This window comes from Anguilla anguilla, chromosome 4 (genome assembly GCF_013347855.1).
Source record: "Anguilla anguilla isolate fAngAng1 chromosome 4, fAngAng1.pri, whole genome shotgun sequence".
NCBI lineage: Eukaryota > Metazoa > Chordata > Actinopteri > Anguilliformes > Anguillidae > Anguilla > Anguilla anguilla.
The window spans coordinates 61905120-61926544 of NC_049204.1; the positions used below are offsets into that span (position 1 = coordinate 61905120).

The 21425-nt window shown below is 44.4% G+C and overlaps 1 protein-coding gene across 2 annotated transcripts in view; it reads right to left on the bottom strand.

The window, feature by feature from the left end:
* LOC118224689 (cadherin-12-like) overlaps nucleotides 1-21425 on the bottom strand; it is a 139464-nt gene that overhangs the window by 41021 nt on the left and 77018 nt on the right. For both annotated transcript variants that reach the window (XM_035412306.1, XM_035412307.1), the window contains 3 exons: nucleotides 14717-15011; nucleotides 4311-4430; nucleotides 813-980 (listed from right to left, as the gene is read on the bottom strand). In XM_035412306.1, the coding sequence (XP_035268197.1) occupies nucleotides 813-980; nucleotides 4311-4430; nucleotides 14717-15011 (583 nt within the window). The remainder of the gene's footprint in view (nucleotides 1-812; nucleotides 981-4310; nucleotides 4431-14716; nucleotides 15012-21425) is intronic.

The following is a 21425-nucleotide window of genomic DNA, read 5'->3' on the forward strand; positions in this document are numbered from 1 at the left end:
GTGTGTCCATTCTGCTTTGAAAGATAGTGCCTATCTGCAGACTCCACGTCCAGTTGTTCCTGAGAGGGGCCGGTGGTTTCGATGGAACAAACAGATAAAAAAAGAGAAACCGTCACGTCTCCCGTGCGCGAGCTTCCAACCGCGGCTCCATCCGTTCGCCTTGTCGTCTGTTGGGAACCACCAGCGAATTTCACACCAAAGGAAAATCTTTCTTTTTTTTTTTTTTTTTTTTCTTTTTTCTGTTGAAATCCTTTTTATTTACTGCTACTTTATAGCAGCTGCTTTCCTTTGGTGTCGCGATTAAACACTCAGCATTCTCTCAAAACTTACAGTAGCATTTCAGCAATATTAAATCTGGGACAGAGAATCTTGAATTGATTTTCTTTTTTCTTTTTTTTTTTTAATTACGTGTTTCTATATTGTCCCTAAACTGTCACAAGCTAACTGTACCGCCTTGGCTAATTTAGGTTCCTTTGTTCTGGGTAACTTAAGGAAATGGTGACTTACACCTTGAGGTAACGGAAGGTACGGAACTAGGTTTTAAACTTTAAAAAGATTTACGGGTTTGATTCCTAGGTGATACAGTGCAGTTGTACCTTTGTGCAAGGTGCTTACAGTAATTAACCTGAATGAAAAATGGAAAAACTACAGGATGGTACATCTCCAGGAACAGGGTTGGGTGGCCCTGCTACCTACCTACAGACAGACAGCTTTGTGTATTCCAGGCAAGACAGTTTTGCTGGAGTAGTTTTTTGTAGGCAGTAAGTGTAATACATGTTGAGTGTAATTAAATGCTGATGGAAAGCGCTCACTTTTGGAGAACCTGGGTGGGTTGTCGTTGACGTCGCTGAGGGTGATGTTCACGGTGGTGGTCCCCGCCAGACCCCCCAGCTGTCCTCCCATGTCTTTGGCTTGGATCAGAACCTGGTACAGCTCCTTCACCTCCCTGTCCATGTTCGGGAGCGCCGTCCGGATCACTCCTGCCAATCAAGCGCTAAATTAACCAACTGGCTGACCAACCAGCAAATCAATCAGTGAACCAATTAACATGTCCTCAATTGATCAATCAATCTGTATTGTCCATAATGGGCAATTCACTATGTTGCCATTTAAACAATAAATTACTGTCCGTACTCCAGCACGTTGAATTTATAATGAAACCATGAATATGATGTTAAAATGCAGACTGTCAGCTTGAGGGAATTTATACCCATACTGGGTGAACTATATTGGAATTGCAGCCCTTTTTCATACATAGTCCCCCATTATATCCCCCATAAACAAATTCATTTTTAAAACAGTAAGCCATTAATTCAGGGATCTTAAAAGAGCCTCTTCATGTGGGCCGATCTAAGATCGTTCACTAGAAAGTCTGCCTTCAAAGGAATATCTCTGAAATTCTCTTTGAAAAGCTAATCAGCCGTATTGATCAACCCTCCCACCAGAGCTGGGGTCACGCTGGGGGTGAGGAAGAGGGGAGGGGGGGGGGAGGGTTTGGGTGAGAAAAGGAACAACCGAACGAGGAAAGGGAGAAAAGGTCCAGGGCTTTCCTTCCGTTTGTTGTTTAATTAGCATTCGAATGCGTGGCGCGCTCGGGCGTGGCTCACGTGGACATGCGTGCGTTCCCTTTGCATTGGAACTCGCTCTGGTTTAAGAGCGCGCGCTAAACGACTGGACCGCGACGCAACCTGGCCTTTCTGGAGCGCTGTTCTCGTGACGGACGAACGAGGGGTGGGGAGGCGTGGTGGGGGGTGTGAGGCACGTGCACCACTGGGAGCGTTTGGGGGGGGAGGTGCGGCACACGGGGAGTATTATTTGGGGAAGCCTTTTCCTCGCCGCCCCCGGCCTCGTTGCTCCTCTTGTTTGCCCGGGCTATGGGGGGGGGGGAGCCGGCTCAGTCTGGGACCCGGCATGGCAAACATTTGATCTCTCTCTCATCTCTCAAACACAGTCGCCGCGCGGAAAATGGCACGGAGCAAGACGGATCCTCAGAATGCCGGCTTTGTTCGGCGGATGATAACACGCGCATTCCGTTTTGATCTCCGCGGTCAGCGGTAAACTCGCGGAAACTTACCACCGGCTTTTTATCAGGGCGATATAATGAAGGGATGAAGAGAACAAAGGGATGTCATCGTCAACTATTTATTTATTTAATTATTTTAATATGCGTATGCTAACGATGATTTCCCTTTGTTCTTTGAAGGACACCACTCAACATTATGTATTCTATCATATAGAAATATGTTTGCTGCTGTTTTATTTTTGTTTTTTTAAAAATATGTAACATTCATTTATATATCACAGATCATATAAAGCAGAGCATGGTGTGTGTGCTTGTGTGTTTGTGTGTGTGTGTGTGTCCTGGCACATTCGCTAGCATGCTCAAATTAACATACAGGCCTTTCCGAAGTTGGCGGGAAGCCCTAAATGTGCCCGATGCTTTTTGAAAGCCTTCCAGAATGATCATGCACCATTCCCATGCAGCGATATCTGAGGACTGTAATCCTTGAACAGACACCCTTAATATGCATGAACAGATGTTGTATTATTTCTGCTCTTTTCAAACTTGTGCGTAGTTTGAACAGTGCAGAGAAATGCTAAAGAAAGTGCCAGTGTGTACAGACACTGCTCTGGCTCACAGAGAACACCCAGCTGTGCCACTGCTGATTGGCCCAGCCCAGATGCTCCATATCTCCAGCACAACTCTTTGAAAAGACTCTACAACATAACTTCAGATTTCTCCCAAAGTTTCAAATGTTCGCGAATGCACTACTGCTGTGAAACTTTATTTATTTATTTATTTTTTAGCTTCCATATCCCCCCCTAAGTTCCTAACGCTGAGCAGTTCTGCGCTTGCGTTGCCCCAACAGATGTAATGCTAATTATAGCGAGGCTGTTTGATATGAGATTGCGGCATTTTACTGCGTCAGAAGATTTAGCCTGGAGTGCGGGATGTGTGCAAACGAATGACAGCCATTGATCGGGTTTCTGAATGTCAAGGTAATCACATTCCTGTCTGGGGGGGGTGGACTGCTCGCAAGATTTAATCAGCATTGTACAAACTGCGCTTGCTTTAACCTTGATGCCCAGTCTTGTGGCGGCGTTGCCGAATCCAATCGGCCGCGCCCGTTCGCTCGGGTCGATAGTAATGAATCACAGGGGAAGTACCCCAGGAACAGGAGCGCGAAAAGGATGTTCCCTGAGCGCGTGCACCCAGATAAAGTACCGGATCGGGATCACGGAGTCAAGCACCGGATAATGGCAGTGCGCTAAAGACAGATTAGCAACAAGCAAAAGGCCACCTCACACCAGTCGTTCTCTTCTGCAGAGCGGTGCATTGTGGGAAGAACGTGAGAGAACCCTCCAGGGAGGGCCAGCGTGTCGACGGGGCATCGCTGCTCGATTCAGACAAGTTATGATATCGCCGTTCGCTCGGATTACTGTTTCCCCAGGCTTCTGCCACCGTGGAGAGGGACCGCAGGCGTCTGAAAGTTTATTCCTGATTCTAAAAAAAATAAAATAAAAAACTCTTTCCGAGAGAAACCCATTTCGGCAGGCGATTTATCTCCGGCATTCTGCGCCGATAGGACCAGCGCTACACTGCTATTGTTATACCAAATGTACAGAGCTCCTGAAGCCGTGTCTCCCCCTGCCCTTAAGTGAATTGTTATGAGCAGGAATTCGATACGAAGGTGGCTACATGAGCCATGTTCTTCCACATATTCAGCTCTTCTGTCAGTGGCGTTAAGATGCCAGCAGTGGCTACGCGTTTAGCGAGCTGATTCCACCTGCAAGTCCACTGTGCAGATAAAGGATCCCTGGTTCTCTCTGTGACCAGCTCACTTTGACGATCAATGATAAGGCCAAATATCGACCAAATCCAGGCCAAATGGCTCATGAAAAGTGCTGCAATTCAATGACTCAATATGTATGGAGTCATTATTCCGTCACGTTCACATAAACATTTTTTTTTTTTTTTTTTTTTTTTTTTTTTTTTTTTTTTTTTACTGTGAACAAGTAAAGCTTTACTCCACACACCTTGGTCAAAGCAATTAGCAGGACAAGCTGCTACTGCTGCTACTACTACCACCACTACTACTAAGATTATGGCTATTGCTAATACTACTATTACTACTGCTACTACAACTACTGCTGCTACTACAGCTACTGATACTCCTATTATTACTGCTACTACAACTACAAATGTCATACAGTAAAGTAAATTCATGTAATGTGGAGACTTTGCTTAAAGGCATCACAGACTCCCTGTTTGTGATGTCTTTGTGCTCAAGCTGCACCACGCCCATTACCTGTCTTGGGATCGACGGAGAAGTACGGTTGCCCGTGCAGAATGCTGTACACCACCCTCGCGCTGTTCCCGTAGGTGGGGTCGTCTGCGTCCGTGGCCGTCACCTGCATCACGTAGGTACCTAAGAGAAAGGAAAAAAAAAAAAAACAAGGACGCGTTTAACCTTTGGGGGGAAGAAAAAACAAGGACCCATTTAACCTTTAACCTCTGATTTTTCAGCACAGTGGGGTTTGTCTGGAAGGAAACAGTTGTGTGTAATGTCCCGTGTCGAAGGAAACAATTCCAATTCCAGGGCAAAGCAATCGAGCGCCTACCGGACCTCGATCAGGCACAGCTGCAGGCCCCACCTGCATTCTGAAATTGAGAACTGCGGCGGCAGCGCCAGCCATTCGCCGGCTATTCTCCGCTCTCTACGCAGCTGATTCTCGCTTTTGACTCTCTCCCCTTCGGCGGGCCGCTGTAGAGCTGATCTGCACGACCGCTGATAGGCCAGCAGCTGCACCGCTGACAGGCAACTAGGGCACCTGTTAGCTGGTTTTCTTTTTCGTAGATTGGACACAGTTTTGCAGCTGCAGTTCTTCGGCACTGGAATGTCTAATCATTGCAGATACAAGGCTGCCGGTGCAATAGGTGAGATGATAAGGATGAACTCAGTCATATTTAGGGGAAACAAAGAATAGCGGTTAAATGGACAGAACATAAAAAAAGATGCCGGCTCTGCTCTAGGTTTGTATTTTGAGGGGTAGGAGTGTTTTCTGAGGGAAAACATTTGTCTAATTAAAAAAAATAAAATAAAATAACAGCACTGCTGTTGCATATTTGGACGGAACTTACTTTTTTATTTTGGCTTTGTGTTTGCAGTCATCAAAGCAACCTCGTCCATTTCAAACAAGGCGCACCGACAGCACTATCCTCACAGAACTTCACACACTAAGTTTTGACTCTCCGTTTAAACCAATGTTAAAGCAATATTTTTCCCTCCTTCTTTTTTCGCGTGTTATTTTGTCCGTGCCGCCCCACCCCCCATCCAGCGAGAACAGAGGTGCGCTGCCGCGAAGGCCCAGCCCGGAACGGCCTAACTCATCGACTCGCGTCCCCGCGATCAGTCTTCATTTGCCTTATCGCGCATAGCGGTAAACACAGACCCCGATCGCGTAATTGCCTGTAACCGGCGGCTTCCCGCCGCCACTGGCAGATGGTTAACGAGCGTATTAAAAGGGGAGGGTGATGAAGGTCAGAGAGCCCTCCATCTTGTCAGCGGCTCTCGTTCTCTCTCTCGCGCGACCGTGAAAGGCGTCGCCGTTTCCCCTCGGCCTTGCGCGCGGACCACGCCCGGGAAAACTTTCGCTGCGCAGGTCGCTAACCTGCCAGGTCATGTAGTAGAGGCCAGAAACTCTGGGGGATTTTCAAGACTAGGCTTGATACGGTGTTAGATACTATCTAGTCTGTAGGTACACAGAGCACTACTTCAGTTAGGAAAATGGAGAGCATCATTGGGCTGAATGGCCTGTTCTCGTCATTATATGTTATGTTTCTTTGCATTTACAGTAGCTGACAGCTGGATATATACTGAAGCAATGCAGGTTAAGTACCTTGCTCAAGGGGTTCTACGCAATCTTAAGAGCAGAATTTAAATCACCCTAACTCCTGCCAATTAAGTTAAACAAAGGAAAGGGATCAATACTTTGTACAGTTTCCCCATTGCGCAAAGGGTAAAACAACCGGGGAGCTAATACAGCTAATGCAATTTTCACATTTCAAAATTACACAATAGGTGCAAATACATTACTGAGATCTTCCACCTGCTGCGTTCCATAAGTGTGACTTCTATTGGCCACGGGGGGGTTCCAGCAGAAGCACATTTACTCGTCACTTCAGCCCAGAAACAAAATAAAATGCGGAATTTTAATTGTGGAATATGATGGTGCTGGCAAAAAAAAACTGGAAGAAAATATAGAAATTATTTAAAACTCCTCGGGGCGGCACGGTGGTGCAGTGGGTAGCACTGTCGCCTCGCAGCGAGAAGGTCCCGGGTTCAAATCTGTGTGGAGTTTCAGTGTTCTCCCCGTGTCTGTGTGGGTTTCCTGCGGGTTTGTTGTCTCTCAGAGTCCAAAGACATACAGGGAGGCTAATTGAAGACTCTAAATTGCCCACGAGTGTGTGAGTGAGCGGCGTGTGTGCCCTGCGGCAGACTGGAGACCTGTCCAGGGTGTATTCCTGCCTCTCGCTCAGTGCACGCTGGGACAGGCTCCTGCACCCCCTGCGACCCTGACCAGGGGGTATAGATAAGCGGCTATAGACACAGGGTGGGTGGACTGAAACACCTCAAAAAGAAAGAAATAAAAACTTCAAAGTCCCTCAGAAGCTGGAGAAACAAATTAGATTTTGTCTGTTGTGAAAAGACTCATTTAGCCATGCCAGAGCGGGGCAGTGGAAATCACAAAGGCAGGAAATTTCATCCCGCTAATTCGGAGGGGTGGGGGGGCTGATTGTTCTCTCAGGACAGTGGGAGATTTGTGGGTAATTCTCAAAGATTTATTTTTTGACTTTTTTTTTTTTTTTTAAAGCATTATTGCTTTTAAGTTTCTTCCAGACACACACAGTAAGCAAAGTAATGAAATACCGCGTGGCGGGGTGGCGCAAACGCCATGCTGTGTCTTCATTTCTGTCCAATTCGCCAGCAGTGAGCCAGCGAGAGAATTTCAATAGCGATAACTGTGAATTATAAGCGAGGCTCAGCCCATTGATTTTCTCTAAAATTATTGGTGCAATAAAGGAGGCTGAAAAACAGGCTTGTCTTTTTTTCAGTTTTGACCACGAGTCGCTTTCTCGATTAGAACAGTTTACAGATCAATTTTAAAGGCTTTATTCAGATGTCAAAAATGCCCAATAGTGCATTGGCACATCAGTTTTGCTTCAGAACAACCAGTGACATTTTTTTTTTCTGTTGCTATTGCTGATGTTGGAAACTACTTGGACAAATGATCTGTGTATGTGTGCAGTACACTTAAAAAAGCCATCACTGAGCTTTGTACAGATATCACCAGCGAAGGGCTATGCTCAGAATGTATCCTGCATGGCTCCAGTATCGTGTATACGTAGCTTTTAATCTAAAGACACCACCATGATCAGTGTCCATCTCACCTGTACTACAGAACCATGATGTGAGTGTCCCTCTCACCTGTGCTACAGAACCATGAGCAGTGGCTCACCTGTACTACAGAACCATGATCAGTGTCCATCTCACCTGTGCTACAGAACCATGATCAGTGTCCCTCTCACCTGTACCTGTAGGGCACTACCACTTTATACCTACCAAGTGGGGACTGTAGTTTCTAAAACACGGTCACATTTATTTTTACTACATTTTCTGACCTCTGCGGTTTTGATTAAGTTTTTAATAGTTTATAAAAGTTTTCCATTCACCACAGCCTCCAGACAAACGATTACTCTATAAACTCAGTCATTATTACACAAATACATATAATCAGCCCGCATTTTATGAAACTACAGTGAAGAGAACACATTTTCTAAACCAGAGAAAATCACTCATCTAACAATGGATAAATCAACGATGTTTTTTTTTTTTTTTTTTTTTTTTTTTGAAAGCGCATTTTTGATTTTAACAGCGGCACCGTCATTATCCAAATGCTGTCGCATAATACATGAAACTATAATGATGGAAGCCAATTATGCAGATTTAAAAAAAAAAAAAAAAACAACATTAATAGAACAGCATTCCAAATCCGCCAGTCCATAATTTTGAGGCCGGTCATTTAAATTCCGCAAACACGGCTCACGGCATGCCTTCCACTTCCCGGAACCCCTGCGCCTCTAATGCGCTTCCTGGAAAATATCGATTTCGATACAGAGGCTTTCTCGAGTGGTCTCCCTGGCGGTGGTGTGATTCGTTTAAGAGGGGCTCATTGCACATCCACGCACTCGCACTCGACTGCTGGCGGGAGCGGCGCATTTCAGCTCCTCTCGTCGACGTCGAAGGTCCGAAACGTGAATATTTAAAGGTCACCTCTCTCTGTGCAGGTGTCACGCCGATTATAGCAACATGCACAATGCACACATCCTGTAATACCCATTCGTTTATTTTCAGACAACAAACTTTTTTTTTTTCTTGCACTCAAAGAGCATTTTAATCAATTAGGCTACGCCCATGGGACTTCTCTTCGCCAATAAATCCCCTCCTTCAGTGGTTTATTAAGTTCACACTGCAGTTCCTGTTTTGCAGAGGCATCTGTTCTTCTGCTGAAAAAGCAGTATTATGCTCCTGATTGGCTGCTGTTTGTAATTTGAGAGGGTTCTTGGTGGCCTTCTCCCCAACCAGTCTAATTCTGCATTTCTATTCTTAGACCTGACACATTTTTTTCCCCTCTCTCTTCTCCATTCTCAATGTATCCCATCCTCTCTCTCTCTCTCCCCCTCCCTCTCTCCTTCCGTCACAAGTAAGGGGAGGGTGTCAATCTTTAAAGATTCGAGTAAATGTGGAAGGTCTTTTTTTCCCCTGTTATGTTTTATAAAGGAGCATCAAAAGTACAAAGCCCTGCAGCTTTTTATGGTATAGCTTAGTTCCAATGCCCTAGACAATTCCTAGGAGCCAGCAAATGCCGTTTTTATGAACTCCACTAACCTCCTTTAGAAAACATTTATTTTATCTTTCTTTCTTTGGATTTTCTTTTGGGTTAACGTTATAGTTATCTGTCTACTGGCACTTTCTTTAGTTATGATATAAATTGCCGTTGCATGACTGAAAAGCTGGACGTCGTGGTTAACTGCACAACCGGGGAAAAAAAAAACGTAGAACGTTCAATTGACGTTGACCAGATGATCTAATGATTTAGCGTTTCATGTCTCCTTTGCCCTGAATTTTTAACCGAGGCACGGACGTCCCAATCCCGACCATGGAATTCTCGCTTTTGTGCCCCAACATCCAATGAGGTCTCTCCTTCTAGCCGTGGCAGCCAAAGTAATGGACCAATGGCCAGCAGTGTAGTACAATGGGTAAGGAGCTGACCTAAAGGTCACAGGTTTGGTTCCAAGGTAGGACACTGCCGTTGTGCCCTTGAGCAAGGTACTTAACCTGCACAGCTTCAGCATATGTCCAGCTCTACAAATGGATGCGATGTAAATGCAATGTAAAAAAAGAAAAAGTTGTGTTAGTCACTCTGGATAAGAATGTCTGCTAAATGCTCGTGATGTAATGTAACAATCTTTTCATACGCAACCGTGTCATGCAGTGACGTGTACTGCTTAATTAACTGAACGGGCTGAAGTTTGAATTTTGAGATGGTGCTGCAGAGGTACTTCTGAATTCTGGATTCCTCCAGCATATGCAGCATTCTGCCTCATAAATGAATAAACAGTTAGTTTGAAATATGAGCTGTGTGTGTAAGTGGATAAGGCTCTGTGCGAAGGGAATAATTATATAAATAAACCATTTGTTTTTGTTTCTTTTTTTTTTTTGTGCGCAGAGCACTCTTATCTGCCAGCTAACACAGCTTGTGTTTATGTCTTTAGTGTATACTGTGGTGTAAGCATAATTTTTCTATCACAATACATAACAATGCTAAAAATAAATGGATTGATGTGGTGATGCCTGAACATTTATTAACAAACAAACACTTATGTTTTTTTTTTTTTTCCTCTTTAATCTTCCACTTTAGACTCATGCGGGCTGAAGATTCTATCTTAAACCAGCCGAAACTGGTCAAGCTAGTTGAAACTGTTTTCAAAACCTTTAGCAGGTCGATGGCAGCTAGTTGACCAGCTTACTCTTCACTTATACAGCTTTTACACTTTAACCAGCTTTGACCAGCCAAAAAACCACCTATGAACAGCCACAGACCAGATATGATCAGCGAAGCCTAGCTTAGAGTCGCAGCTAGTTTTAGCTGGAATTTTTGGCAGCGTTGCTTGCTAATAATAACAAGCAAAGTGCTATCGACAGCAATCATTGTTGAGCTGAACCTCTTGTTCTCATAATTGTGTCATATGATGTTGTGTTAATACTCGGTTACGGAAATGATTGAATGATTTAAGGAGGGGCGGGGATTCTATCTTGGCTTGCGGTGAGATTCCCTTTCTGACTTTGACCACTTAACATCCGTTCCATTAAAGAAGCGAGCCTCCCGCTCGGTCTGAAAATGGCGCTTGACCCCGTTTAATCTCAGAGGAGATACAGCAGGGTGATGGATGCAACCAATGAGAGAGCCCCGTTTAACCTCAGGGACAGGAAGGGGATCCCTGGAGCCAATGAGAGAGCCTATTTAACCTGAGGGTTAGGAAGGAGATGGCTGGAGCCAGTAAGAGTGTCTCGTTTAACCGAACTTATACATATGCTTGAGAGGAGAGCACTTGCTTGTCTGAACTCACCTTAACCGACAATAACTGCAAAAATGAGACCAGCTAATAGGAAAAAAAAAAAAAAAACTAAAAATCACTTCAACTCTTTTCTAACTTGAGCTTCTGCAAACTTAACTTCACACCTCAGGGAAAAAAAAAAAGCAATGAATGTTCCCCTATGGAATTAGCAGCACTTTCAACACCCCCAATCCTCACTTTGAAAGGCATCGCACGGTGGATGGTGACGCTTTCTCCCAGCCAGTTTTCGGTGTCGTTGCAACCACTGCAGTCTGATCACCGTGGGACGCAATCCAAACCCAGAACGCCGAAAATCCCAAAGAAACGTAATTCAGAAACTGCTAGAGCAGTTAAAAGAATACATAAATAAATAAATAAAAAGACGCTGAACTCTTTACCTATTGCAGTTGTGGCAGTGCGCCAGAGGTAACAGAAGACCCACTTGTCTGTTTTCCATCGAACCACATCTGCTCTCATCGCACCTTGGCTCACCTGACAGTGAACCCTGAGCATTCATTACACACATCCTGGCCATACCTGTGCGGCGCAGAGAGCCGTGTGCTACCGTTCCTCTAACCCCATCTGCCATTCAAAAGACTGGATCAGGGAAGCTGCTCAAATCTGCCCCCCAAGACTAGTACTTCCTTTCTTCACCTGGCAGTTCATTGATAGATCAATGCCTCTGATTGGTGTTTGACCCTGCACCTGTGATGCAGCCTCGCCGCTTTTGTTTGGTTATTTCTTCGCCTTTTTTGTGTGGCGTTGGACGGGGAATGTCCTTTTACTTCCGTGCGCGCGGTTTTCCACCGATCCCCGCACTAGGTTCTCGGTCCTCCTTCTCGATTTTCTATTTGTCAGTGGGCGACATAGCTCAGGAGGTAAGACCGGTTGTCTGGCAGTCGGAGGGTTGCCGGTTCAAACCCTGCCCTGGGCGTGTCGAAGTGTCCTTGAGCAAGACACCTAACCCCTAACTGCTCTGGCGAATGAGAGGCATCAATTGTAAAGCGCTTTGGATAAAAGCGCTATATAAATGCAGTCCATTTACCAATTAGTTAATATTCCACCGATGTCTACGACAAGATTTAGTTTGCTAGGAACTTACTTCTTTGCGGAGTCATTTGAGGGACAAGCTGAATGGCAACTCTAACACAGTTTTTGCAGTGGGATTTCTTTTCCAACCACCAATGCTTTACATCCCCGGAGCTCTGAACTATGAGAATGTGTCATGCATGAATTTACTAGCACTACCTATTCAATATCTAATATTCTATCCTCAACCCCATCTGCTACTTAATGCACTATATCCTCAACCTCCATCCAACACCTAGCAGGGCACTTAGAACATAAACCTAAAACATAATGCTATTGCTATCCGTTGTGATAGTGATGACTTGGCATCTGTTCTATTCATTGCCTAAAGCTTTATGCATAATACTTTTTTTTTTTTTTAAAGTTCTGGATAAGATGCAAGTTCTGCATATGAGTGTCTGCTAAACGGCTAAATATAAAGTTAGCGTAACCCCCGAGGAGGGACGGGACGTGATTAGTGCTCTTCTCAGCAGTAGAGGCAATGCCGTAATCTCTAAAATGGCTTCCGTGACCGGGGCAGAAGGCTATATGCGGCAGCTGATTTGAATGGATGTGTACACGCTGAGCGTGACTGTGCTAACTGCTGATAGCGCCGCGGAAGGTCATACGTCCTCTTAATGTGCACTTTATTGCCTGTTCAAAGCTAATGAGCGCCCATTAGCCTTATCTGAAAACAATATTAATGCGGGGCGTTTCACGGGGAGGGGGATTCAAATGCGAGTGAATTAAAAACTTATCGACGTGGACTGACAAATACGCTTATTGATGTGAACTGACAAACACAGTGAGATTAGCACATTCCACATACAAACGCAGAGTGGCATTTTATTATAATGCACAGTTTTATTCATGTGTTTATTTAATCTTTTTGTTTTTAATGAATATCCCTGCAGTATCCTCAATTCATATAATATAAGAAGTCCGCCAGGCAACATATGTGTCTGCCAAATTAAAATGGCGGACGGCGTCATGGAATTCCGTGCCAGTGCCGACAGTGGCCATTCGCTCCACAGGGCGACACACAACGGGCGAAAAGAAGCAGCAGGTAACGCGACGCGTTTTGGGGAATCCCCGGATGTCCGTCAGTGGGGTTCCACAGTCGGGGCAGGTAAATGGACATTCCAAATTAGGGTGAAAACTGGAAATGTACAGCCCCGCGATGGGTGCCAAAATGTATTATTTTTTTTTTTTTCTTAAATGAATGTATCCGGTAAATATGAATAATATATGGAGGAAATGCAGAGGACGTGGGGGGGACTGTGAGGTGCCATGGACTATCACCCCCCCACCCCCCCACCCCCACCCCCACATGTGGTCTTATATATCTTGTGTAAAATCTTGTATGAACAAAATAGTTCCCAGTGAGCAGTAATAGGAGGTTAAGGGGTACGTGTTAACAGCAGGCAGAATGCGCTGATGTTAATTGGCTCGTATGTACGCCACATGTTTAAACGCTAAAGAGAGAGAGAGTGTGTGACAAAACAACATAAATAACAATTTCCTCCATGCGAGGAACGTCATATAACACATCATAAAGATGTCAGCGCTATCTAAATGAAATCGCTATCTAAATTAGCGGCTTAATTCACACCGGCACGTTCCTGATAAACGCGCTTGCGAGCCCTTGTTGGTGTAAACACTGGCTGCATATTTCTAACCAACAGTGAAATATTTGAACGGTTAATTGTTTCAGATGTGTGTTTAGCCGATACGAGACTGCTTCTGTAAATTTGCGCATGGAGGGAGCTCTCCTCTTTCCATCACAGACTACAAGCTAGCGGGTCATTTCAATTAAACTCAGAAGGGAAGGTGGCTGTTTTCCATTGAGAACTCCCCATCCCCCACGATCCCCCAATTAGGAGTGATAGTGTTTGGAGAGGACAGCCAGGGTGGTAAAGGGTACGGACCAGGGGTAGCCCGGCTTTAATTACACTCAAACGAAACAGGCACCTTCATCCTCCTGTCTGAGCCACTCTGGTCTACACCGTCGATTGGTAGAGTCAATTACACTGCAGTTTCAGAAAGGAACAGGGTAGTGGGGGATCTACCTTAAAGATACAATGTGATTTCCTTTATTTTGTAATTTTATATTTCATATTAGAAACATCCATCCATCCATTATCTATACCCGGGGGGTGCTGGAGCCTATCCCAGCATGCATCGGGCGAGAGGCAGGAACGCACTCTAGACAGGCTGCTAATCTATATATTAGAAAAATTATTTATTTCATTTTTTAAAATTTTTTTGTTTTGCCAAAAACTAGCAAAAAGGCAGCAAAAAAAAAAAAAAAAGGAAAACTGAAGGAAAGGCACCTTGCCTCTGGCTCGTTGCAGGTGGGTCACTTCTGGACGGTGACATGTTTTATTTCTCCGGGTCTGCTGGGAGATGTAGTGCTCTTAATCTGGTGCATAACGTGCTATTAGTGGGATCTTTCTGAAGGCTCACTCCAAGCGCGTTTTCGGATAGTCGTGCAAAGACCATTGAAGATGACAGTAGTAGGGCAGAATATGGGCGTGGTGGACTGAGGTCTCTTTAGAAAGGTTGTGCAGTACATTAATTCTGCTTTTGGGCAGAACACTTTTTAAATACAGAATTAAGTTATCATAAACAGCCATGTGTCACAGTCTTTAGTGGTGAAACACCAGGTTTTAAACATGTAAACTCTCATATGCTACAGAAAAGACCTTGATATAAAGAAGTCTTTATGACTGATATTAATTTTGTCATATTACATAACATAAAGGTCAGCCTTGCTGCAGTGGACTACAAACTAAAGCAGTGAATGGCAATATAGACTAATCGATGGGAGACTTCACATTTCTGAATGATTACTTCACATAACACATTTCTAATGCGCTGAATGGTCTAGTCTCATCATTATGTTATGGTATGTAACTGAACTCAATAAGAAAAGACACTAGCAGTAGTAAATAGGTGAATACTCACCCACGGGAGACATCTCCGGGACACTAGCAGTGTAAGGTCCCTCCAGGAACTTGGGCTCGTTGTCGTTGATGTCCTGGACCTTGATCACGAACTCGGACTCGGGCTCCAGGGGCACGCCCGTCTCCACGTCGACGGCCTGGGCGCGCAGCGTGTAGTAAGGCTTCTCCTCGCGGTCCAGGCTCCGGAGGGCGTGGATGTCGCCCGTCGTCTGGTCGATGGTGAAGATGGACCCCGCCCCGTCGCCCGAGAGCGTGTACTTCACCTCGCTGTCGCCCTTGTCCAGGTCCGTGTGGAGCTGCGGGACAAGAGAGGAGATCAGTGCCCGCCAACCCGCCAAATCACCCGGATTCTCAGAAACAGCGAAGGTTCGGCGGGGTGGGGGCGTAGGGGGTTGGGGGTCATGAAGCTCACTGCGACAACCCACTAAATCAACCAGCTTCTCGCATAGAGGGAAGGTTGGGCGGGGTGGGGGGGGTGGGGAGGGGCCATTAAGCTCAGTGCCCCAGCCCACCAAATCACAGGTTCTCACAGAGCAAAGGTTGGGTGGAGTGGGGGGTGGCGGGGTGGGGGTGGCTGAAAGCAATTTGCCAAAAAATGTTTTAGAAAGCGTGTCATTTCTGGTCCTTGCTATGATACGCAAGACATTTCTGAGTCTGCTGGTATTCAGTACGAAAGCTGGAGGAATGTCTCAAAATGGCAGGATGGGCTGACTCACCCTCAGCAGTGATTGAGCGGTGAAGTTGTTGGTCTTCAAGATTATATTAAGAATGGCAAACCTCCTATTCTTAGAAAAACAGACTGTACTTGTCTGCCACCTCCTACCTACACCTATATCACACCACTGAAACGCAGCTTACACCTTTACAAAATATGAAATGCTGGATTACACTGCACTCAAACCTGTCACCAGTGTGTCTTTCTGGTAGTGCCTGTGTGCTATACTGGTTAGTTACCTGGACAGAGCTTGCAGGTTCGACTCCCAGCAAATGCTGCTGTGCCCTTGGGCAGGGTACTGAAACTGAATTGATTCATTAAATAGCCCACCTGTGCAAATAAACCGCAAATTAAAGAACACAAAAAGTGTACACTACGTTCGTTTCCCTGGGTCACAGTGACAGCCAGATGTTTCATTTTGAATATATATGACAAGAAATTAGCATTTTGTACACATTCTGAAAATCAGACTCCGGTGTTTGACCCCTCGAGCACAGAAGGCGTGCAACGTGATTAAGACCCGATGTGCCGTTTCCTAGTGCCGTGCGCGGGTAATTGGTCTTTGAATTACTCTGGTAGAAATGGCCATTTGCATCGTTGTGTTTCCTGTGCGCCATATGCTTGGCTATCAGTGGAAAATGCTGCTGTTGCATCTGCACACTCGTAACAGCTTTGGGTGAAAGTGAGATCGTACTTTCACTGGTGACTCAGTCAAGTCTGTGGGTTAGTGTGACTATGGATGCCCTATGGAAACGGGTACTGTGAGTTTACAGGTTGCGATCGTGGAGTGGGGGGTGGATGTTGGACATGTGGTTGCAGTGGGGGGAGGCGGTGGGGGGGGGGTGTCCGATTCTTCCTGGGGTCCCATTCAGTGTCAGGGCCTCTTGAAGCTTTCCCATCGCTCAGGAAAAAGCCCCCCAGTCCAAATCCCCCCCCCCCCCCCCCAACAATTACACACATCACAATTACCCCATACACACCATAACTTCCCCTACAAACGCCATACCTGCCCAAAGACACCATAACTGCCCTCAGACAAAACAACTTCCCTCACACACAAGCTCCACACCTGCCCCTTATACCTGCATAACTACATATTTACCACCAATAATAACAGCTGCTTAACAGCTTTCTATTTGGTGACTGTCACCTCCCAGCAAACACCAGGAAGACACTCTCTCTTATCTCCCCCCGCATTCCCCAGCACGGTTTGTTTACCCGAAACGCACCCGTCCCTGTTTGTTCTCGTCCCGGGCCCGTCGCTCATTCCCATGCAAACGTAAGCACGGCCTTGTTTTCTCCCCTTCGTTTCCATGAGAATGAGGTCGCTGCCATTTTGAGCGGGATGTTGTTTTAACACGGAATGCGTAAGTGGAGGTCCCGCTCGCCGCGCCCCCAACCCCCCCCCCCACCCCCCCCCCCCCCCCCAGCGACCGCGAGCCGGCTAACTGAATTTTAGGGGGCCGACGGGATTCTGAGCACGCGCCCGCACCCTGTTTGTTCTTTACCGATATTGAATTTGACTCGCTGTTAAATAACTCGGGGAAATGAATAAACAAAGAAGCTGGCAAACGTTCCGCCCCCACACCGCATGCAGATGTGAGCCCTTCCACAGCAGAGCGCTGTGGATTATCGGGCGTGTACAAAAAAAATAAAAAAATAAATCCTTGATCCTGTAATGAATCTCTTTTCAAACTTGAACAGGGCCATGAAACAATTTAGAATTTTATGACTGGCTTTTACCAAGGAAATAAATATCACTTGATAAACATGAATATACAGGCCGATTCATCAAGTGCACCATCATTATCCGGGCACATTTGAGGTATGATTTGCACATTGTAATTCAGTGTGCACGGCAGTACATTACGGCCACGTCTGTCAGTGATGAGCTGCGGTCTGGCCAGCTGTTTGTTTTGAATGGTTCTTTATCAGTGGATGCATTCAAACTTTAACAAAAAATAACAAAATAAGACCAGTGCATAGAGGATGCACACACACACACACAGTGTCACACGCACACACTCTCACGCCCACATACACAAACACACAAATAATTCCCTATCCCCTATTACAAGCAAAGGGCCCCAGGCAAAGGCCCATGGGAGCTTTGAAGAGCCTCTATGAAGTGTGTCTCATTGAGAGAGTGTGCATGTGTGTGCGTAAGAGAGAGAGTGCGTGTGTGTTGTGTGTGTGTAAGAGAGAGAGTGCGTGTGTGTTGTGTGTGCGCGTGTGTGTATGTGTGTGTGTAAGAGAGAGAGTGCGTGTGTATTGTGTGTGTGTGTGCGTGAGTGTGTGTACTCATCTCATGCCCCACCTAAAGCCACAGGATACTGGAAATGCATATATTGTACTCTGCTGATTGTCAGTCATTACGTTACATTACAGCACAACCATTTGGCAGACAATCCTATCCACAGCAACAAACAGCAGTGGAGAACATCAATGTTACTCTCAGGAATACAAAATGCAGTAGACACAGAGGTCCATTTATAATCCCTAAGTTCGATATTAACCTAACAAACAACCTTTTGTATTGTAACAAAAGTAGGTACAATTCAGACACACAACCTTTTACACAGCTATACCTACAACATTATCCAGAAGGACATCCAAGGAGAGAGAGAGAGAGAGAGAGAGAGAGAGAACCACAGGGAGTGTGGTTTACCGTTTGTAGACACATGAATTTAGCACCCTCAGGTTACTAATGAAATCAGGATAATAAATGCACATATGAGCGGTGTTTTTATTAAAGGGAACCTCCCCTTCCTGTTCTTTGCAACACATCATAATGTCAGGCACAAGAGCTTACAGTATCATCCACATGAGTTGCAGTAATTAGATCACTCTGTTTAAAAACATTTTCATTCAACTGTTTTTATGTTTAATTTGTCTTTCCTGCCTACGGTGTTATTTTTCCACACGTTCTTGTGAAATATTTTACACAGCATTTCAATGAAACAAATTCTAATTACAGTGATACTCAACCGTTATTGCGTATTGTGCATTACTGTTCATTGTAAAATCGGTTTTGATTGTTCCAAATGATTTAATGAAACAATTATTTGCCACCAAGAAAATGGCCAACCTAGATTTTGAAGAACAGCAGGGTCTCCTGGCATTTATTTGAACCTTAACATAATCAACTTATTTAGACCCAATTTCGAGATAAGCTAACTGTTTAATCAACTGCTTAATTGATTAATTAAGTACTGTGAAACCACAAAAACCCACCGGCCCTCCAGGACCTCTGCAGGGGACGAGAGTTTGGCGGCTTGGGCAGAAGAGTGCGCTTAAAAATCACTTGTTTTTGTGCTCCAGACTAATTTTTTTTTTTTTTATAAGAGTGCAAAAATATCCTGTTTGTGTTTTGGTAAACCCCCTTCTCCTGGAGAATTACCACCATTTTGATTCAAAATTATACGGAATGTGCAGACAGATTGAACAGAATGAAGCTTGATTGAGCAGAGACTGCTCTGTACGGGTTACCCCATCTCATTTCTCGTGTTTTTTTTTGGATTTCCTGTTGGGATATTAACATTATACATATGCGATGGCTGTTAGGTTCGCTATGGAGTGGCATTTTATATTCCTTCATACTGCACACTGACTTCACTCTTGATTATAACAGGCCCCCCGGTGCCTTCTGGGTGATGTAGTACTTTTGTATTCCTAAGTACTTCCATGTGAAGTTCCGCGCTATGACGCAGAAGCTCGGACAAGCCGCCAAGCGATTGCCCCCCAAACCCCCACCCCTACCCTCACCACTGTGTGGGGCCGTACCGTTCACCTGCAGACCGACAGACTAGGGAAACACAGGGGTTCCCCGTTGTCGCATAAGGTGCAGTAAGTGACCTGTGAAGCAGTGAGCAGGGTTTGCGATAAACTGTAACTGGTCTCCGGTGAACATTCAAGTCTGCGCTTTCCTGAAATAAAGGTTGAAGAGAGAAGAAGTTTAATGAGAGTTCCTAGCAAGTGCAAGTTTTTGGTTTTCTGCCAAAAATAAAAAGTATTTTTGACCTCAGTCTCTGAGGTATTGTACATCAAACACATTAAAAATGAATAAGGTGTGACCTCATTAAGACAGTTCAAATGTTGGGAAAAGTTCAATGTATAAGCTGAGAGAAAAACAAAACAAACAAAAACAATCTTATTTTCTGCACTTTATGTAAAATAAGATATGAAAACAATAATTAGAAAAGCTACATAGACAATTATGTGATGTTCCAAAAAGTTTGTTTATTTATTTATTTTAATGATTTATTTTTGCACCGAATGGTTCGAACCACAGCATTTACATGTAACCCTCGTTCCAATCAACTTTTGCCTTTAGCTTTGAGTGAAAATCAAAGCAGGTAGTTTTTTGTATGAACCCATTTTTTTATTTATTTATTTATTTTTTATGAATTCTGCATTTGTTAAGATGAGAAAGTAACTACACTTAAGATGGTCTAATTACAGCAAGTAGTTGCACAGTGTAAAAAAAAAAAACACTTAAGATGGTGTGTGGTTTAAACACGATAGTATATTTGCGTAAGACAGGCCGCTCAAATTCAACTGGTTTCAGGCGAAAACCAAAAGAAACGTTTTGATATCAGTGCAGCTGAACCCCTGCTGCAGTGAACAGGGCTGTGTGTGAAGAGCCCTTGGGGAACTGAAAAGTGCGATACAAATCAATGTTTAAACTGGATTATTACTAATACAATGTGAAGGGTCCTCTGTGGCAAGAGTACCTATCTATATCTGTATGTATCTATATCTATATCCTTTTGTAGTGCAGGGTCTGCTGGCTTATACATAGCATTGCGGAAATTAATTATGTGGTTTTATTCACTCGCAATACAGCAGAATGTCAAAAAAGTATGTATTGTACCGTAAGCATTTACGAAAGACTTCTGAAGGCCTACTTTCTGGACATGAAGTACAGTTGTTTAACTGTTGTTTGATTGTAATCAGCAGTGAAAGTACAGGTTTGATTCAAATAATTTATTCACACAGTGGAGTTCATCAGCAGTTTTCCTTGACTTTGATTCAAAACGGACTGAAAATGAAAAAGTTTCGACTTCAAATGCAGTTTGGAAAGTTTAACTCCAAAATAAAAAAATAAAAAAAGTGCATGCATTGAAAAATACAAAAATAAACAAACAGATTAAGGAGAAAGGGAAAAAATCCAGGCTTTGGTGTAAAATGAACAGAAAATCGTAACATTTCCAATTGTCTGAATGATCTGAATAGTTTCACTTAAAAATAGATACACAAATAAATACTGCCCACACCGCTCGTTTATGTACGATATCATTCTATTACAAAGAACATTATGAAACAGAAAAAAAAAAAACAGAAATCCCCCATGAGAAACTGAAGTTCAGTTTGCCTTGGTAGATAATAATCAAATATCTCAAATGTTTCCTCGATAATTGCTCCTCTGTGTAAATGCTCAGGAATGACTCAGAACACTGGCAGGGTCCTTCAAATGTGAACTGTGATTTCCCATTGTGGGCCTGCCCGATTCATCACGCCACGGGCCAGCCTACTGACTAATCTAACTGATTGAAGAGCTCAACGCATCCAGCCTCTGTATAAAAGGGCCTAATTGGATTGGGGAGAATGGGGACGCTTGCAGTGCATGATGGGTAATGCTGAACATCACAGCAAGCTCAATCTGAGCAAGCAATATACCTGGGAGAAATTCAGAATACTGCTAGTACTAATACTACACATGTAGTATTATTATTATTATTATTATTATTATTTGGCTTTCCTTTTTTATCGCCCTTGTAGCCCAAGCCATGTTTACAGTAGGATATGAAAACCAAATTTACGATTTTCGGAGAGAATGCAGGCCTCTGTTTACACCTGTGTACAGAGGGTAGAAGCTCGTGTTTGTTTACAGCAGCAGTGCTGTTTAGTGATGTAAGAGATACTCTGACACTTCCTGGAAAAGAGGATGTCCTCATCCCACCTCCTCTATTAAGAGGCACAAAGACCTGCCAGG